The sequence below is a fragment of the Pinus tabuliformis genome, chromosome 2_2 (assembly GCF_031772625.1).
Source record: "Pinus tabuliformis cultivar Carrire ecotype Pingquan chromosome 2_2, CPIR1, whole genome shotgun sequence".
NCBI classification, from domain to species: Eukaryota; Viridiplantae; Streptophyta; class Pinopsida; order Pinales; family Pinaceae; genus Pinus; species Pinus tabuliformis.
The window spans coordinates 930,514,182-930,518,020 of record NC_142300.1 but is presented as its reverse complement, the minus strand read 5'-3'; the positions used below and the strand labels follow the sequence as shown (position 1 = coordinate 930,518,020).

Below are 3,839 nucleotides of genomic sequence, written 5' to 3'. Positions count from 1 at the left end.
ACACTAAAAAAATAAAAAAATATAATCACCAAAAGAAAATGACATCATCTCTACAAATTACAAATTATACCCCTAATTATACCCCTAGCTGCAACATCCAAATAATCCCACCTACAAGAAGGTATTTCTATAGCAATATCATATATGTTGGAGGGCAACCTCGCTTTGGCATAAATGAAACCGTATTGTAGGCTCTCCATATTAGAAACTTCACACTGCTCTCCTCTTAAATAACTTCTAAACCGTCACTTTCCACCCCATTTGAATAAATAAATAATATTAATGTGTTTTCTATTATTTTATTTATTAATTTTATAATTTTATTAGAAATTTCGGTGAAATGATAAATTTAATTAATTTTATTAGAAATTTTAGTGAAATGATAAATGATAAATTTAAAATTGTATATTTTTTGAAAATTTTTAAAACTTCAAATAAATTTATATATTAAAAATATTATTTTATTTAAAAAATATGTCATATTAATATAATTATTAATTATTTTTTATTATTAGATAATAATTTAATTAATTTATCAAAAATTATTAAAATAATCCATTTAAGTATTAAAATTGTATATATAAAATGTTTTTCACAATTTAAATATATGCTATTTTTAAAAGTTTACTTTGTGCTCCACTGAAGCAGAATCAAATGCCTAAATAAAAAGTCTATTGAAACTGTTTTTATTAGGCGTTCGCTGGGGAGCTGCAATTTCGTCGGCCATAAGTTGAAAAACATAATATTATTTATATGAGAAATATAAAAGAGTCTAAAATGTATATTCAGTCTAGAGATAGCATATGTTCAAAGATAATGAAACTGTAACATCAGAGAAGCCATATCTTGATATAGCTAAATGAGGTCTGAGGAACCGTGACAATAGAGCAAAAAAGAAAACGACAAACGTCGAAATGAAAAACATATATATATATATATATATATATATATATATATATATATATATATATTTAATTTTGATAGTAAGAGTATTTTCATTATAAAATTGGTAAAATATACCAAAATATCGAAATAAACCCCTTTCCTTCTCCAAAAAGGACAAAATGAAAAGAGAAAGAAAAGGAAGGGAGTAGCTTTTAAATGACGAAGGAACTACCTTCCCTTACAAAGAAGGATGGAAGGAACTGGCTTTTAATGGAGGAAGGAACCATCTTTAGTCTCCGTGAATAAAGTGGCTGGATTTCTTATGAAAGAAGCAGAGGAATCGTTGCATCACTCGTGTGAAGGGTTTAGCTTTAGTTAAATGTGAGAGCAAACCTCCCGTATTTTGGCACATAACAGAGCTGCACCGCAGGAAAATAGGAGAACGTGCTAAAGGGGATAGAGGAAAGGAGGAGAAGAAGAAGACATTAAAAGGATGGAGGATCTGTATGGTTTAATGACGGCCTTCCAGTTATTCCAGCAGCGAGCTGCCGTCAAACACGCCTCGGAAAGATTCGATAAGCGAGCCCTCCTCCGGTTTCACGATGAGATCGGCCGTGAGCTGAGGACCCCAGCAGAAGGCACTTTCCAGATACGCTCGTCCGTCACTGACCCAATTAGCAGCGGTGGCGCAGCTTGTTCGGCTCCGCCGGAAACGCTAAACCCCATTTCCTTCGACGAGTTGAAGGTCGGGGAGGTCCATCGAGGACGCGTGGTTTATGGGATGTTGTGCGCAGATGCCCACAAGATATGTAGTATCGTGACATTGCTGGAAGACAATAATGGACTAGCCGTCAGGCTGGAAATCTACAACGCCGCTCCCTCAGGGGCGGACGTCAAGAGGCTTTACCCCAAGGGTGCCACGGTGGCCGTCAAGGAGCCCTATTTTAAAGTCGCCGCCGACGATGGCCTTATTATTCGCGTCGACAACCCCGCCAACGTTGTTAAGGTCATGACTGAGAAGGGGAAGCGGACGGAGAGCCTGCTCCATCTGGATGTGGAGGACATGAGAAAAGAAGGTAACAGGTGCTTCAGAGAACAGAACTGGGAAGCGGCGGCCGAGTATTATACGAGATGCATTGACGCCACTCTGATTCAGCTCAAGGAGGGCTCCTCCAATACTAATAATAGCATCGTCAACGGCCTTCTACTTGCGTATTCCAACAGGGCAGAGACGTGGTTGCAGATAAAAGAATTCAAATCGGCGTTGGAGGATTCGGACGACGCCCTTCGGATCGATCCCGGGCATCTTAAAACGCTATACAGGAAAGGCCGGGCTCTTCTCGGGCTGCGGCATTATGGGGCGGCATGCGAGTGCTTGAAGAAAGCAGACAAGACCAGTCCCGGGCAGAGGGAAATACATGCGGCGCTAGGCCAGGCCAAGACCTTCTACGCCCAGAGCTTGAATGGCAAGTATGACATTTCGGACTATCTGCTCGGACGTGGATCTACTCCTCCGGAAGTGGCTGATTTCGTGGGCTCTGTGGAGATCAAGATGACCGAAGACGGCCGCGGGAGAGGACTCTACGCCACCCGAAAAATAAAAACCGGGCAACTGTTGCTGGTAAGCAACGCTGTCGCAGCTGTTTATGAGAGCGCCTTTGCCAACGTTACTATCGCGACTCGAGAAGATCACTTGTCCGCGGTCGCCTGTGCTGTCAGGAAATCACAGAGATTGCTCCGCCAGGTGTATAGTTTACAGGATTCCCCTATGTCTTGCAGCCTGGATGCTCCAGCCATTGATCTGTTTAAAACGGAAAGCCCAGGAGAACAAAATGAAAATTTGGTGGTGGATGTTAACCGCATTCGGGATATTATAGGTCTGAACGCATTCGGTGGAGCCATACATATGTTTGCTTCAAAATCAAGAATCTATGAAGCCAATCTCCGTCAGCAAGACTGTTTTCACGGTCTCTGGTTGCTGCCGTCTTTCATTAACCATTCCTGCTTGCCGAACTCGAGCTGGTTGGAAGTGGGAAGTGCCATGTTTATTCATGCGTCCAAGCCTATCGGGAGAGGAGAAGAGATTACCATTCCTTACTTCGATGTCCTGGTTATCTTACCGCAGCGCCAAGCCAGGTTCAAGAACTGGGGCTTCATGTGCAAGTGCAGGAGATGTATTCTGGAACACTCTTTCAGGACATCACTATGTTGGAATGGTAATTCCAACTGCAGGTCGCAACACCGTGCAGGCGGACGTGGACAATACGGCAGCACCCAAAACCGCCGGAGCCAAACCAGCAAACCACCTCGGTGCGTATCGGACCGCTTTCAGCAGCAGGCAGTTTTCGTACACAAGGGCTTCGATAAACTATGGAGGCGACGCGTGTCACCCGCATGACATAAGCCAAAGTCACTTTCTCGGAAGCTAAAGTTCGGCAACAAACTGGCTTCTGATATTCTTGTGAGCCGTCCGATCCGATTGCGCGATTTCCGCCGTCGATCTCCGAAGATGCAGTCCGCCCGCGTCAAGTCAGAATTTTACGTGGAGTGTAAGGTTTCTCTGTTGACCGCCACTCCTGTCTGCAAAAGGTTTAAATGCATAAGTTAAGTGGTTCGTAAGTGTTTGGTAAAAGCATTGAATTTCAACCACACGGCAGTATGGGCATATGTCGGAGGTAGGCGTGCCTCTGCGGCGTTCTCGTTGAAGGTCAAAGGCTTCAGGACGAGCCAACTTTTGGTTATGAACATTAATCATATTATGAGCGGCCTAAAAGTATGCGCAAATATTTTGAACGAAACAGCAAGGATGGGATTAGTGCAAATGGTTGCTTATGTTAATCATAATATGAAACTGTGTAAAAATATATGTGGCCGTATTGTATTTCTTTAAAAAACAAACACATAGAACGCAAAAAAAAAGAACCCCCATGATTGTAATATGTTTTTAAAAAGGG

General features: G+C 42.2%; 1 protein-coding gene across 1 annotated transcript; it reads left to right on the top strand.

The window, feature by feature from the left end:
* The first annotated feature begins 1,378 nt into the window (after positions 1 to 1,378).
* LOC149196179 (methyltransferase FGSG_00040-like) lies at positions 1,379 to 3,283 on the top strand. The gene has a single exon (XM_089408207.1). The coding sequence runs from the start codon at positions 1,379 to 1,381 to the stop codon at positions 3,281 to 3,283; it is 1,905 nt and encodes a 634-aa protein (XP_089264333.1).
* The last annotated feature ends 556 nt before the right edge of the window (positions 3,284 to 3,839 follow it).

Bases quoted from the DNA above. Each gene is read 5' to 3' on its own strand.
- LOC149196179 (XM_089408207.1), top strand. From the start codon at position 1,379: ATGGAGGATCTGTATGGTTTAATGACGGCCTTCCAGTTATTCCAGCAG.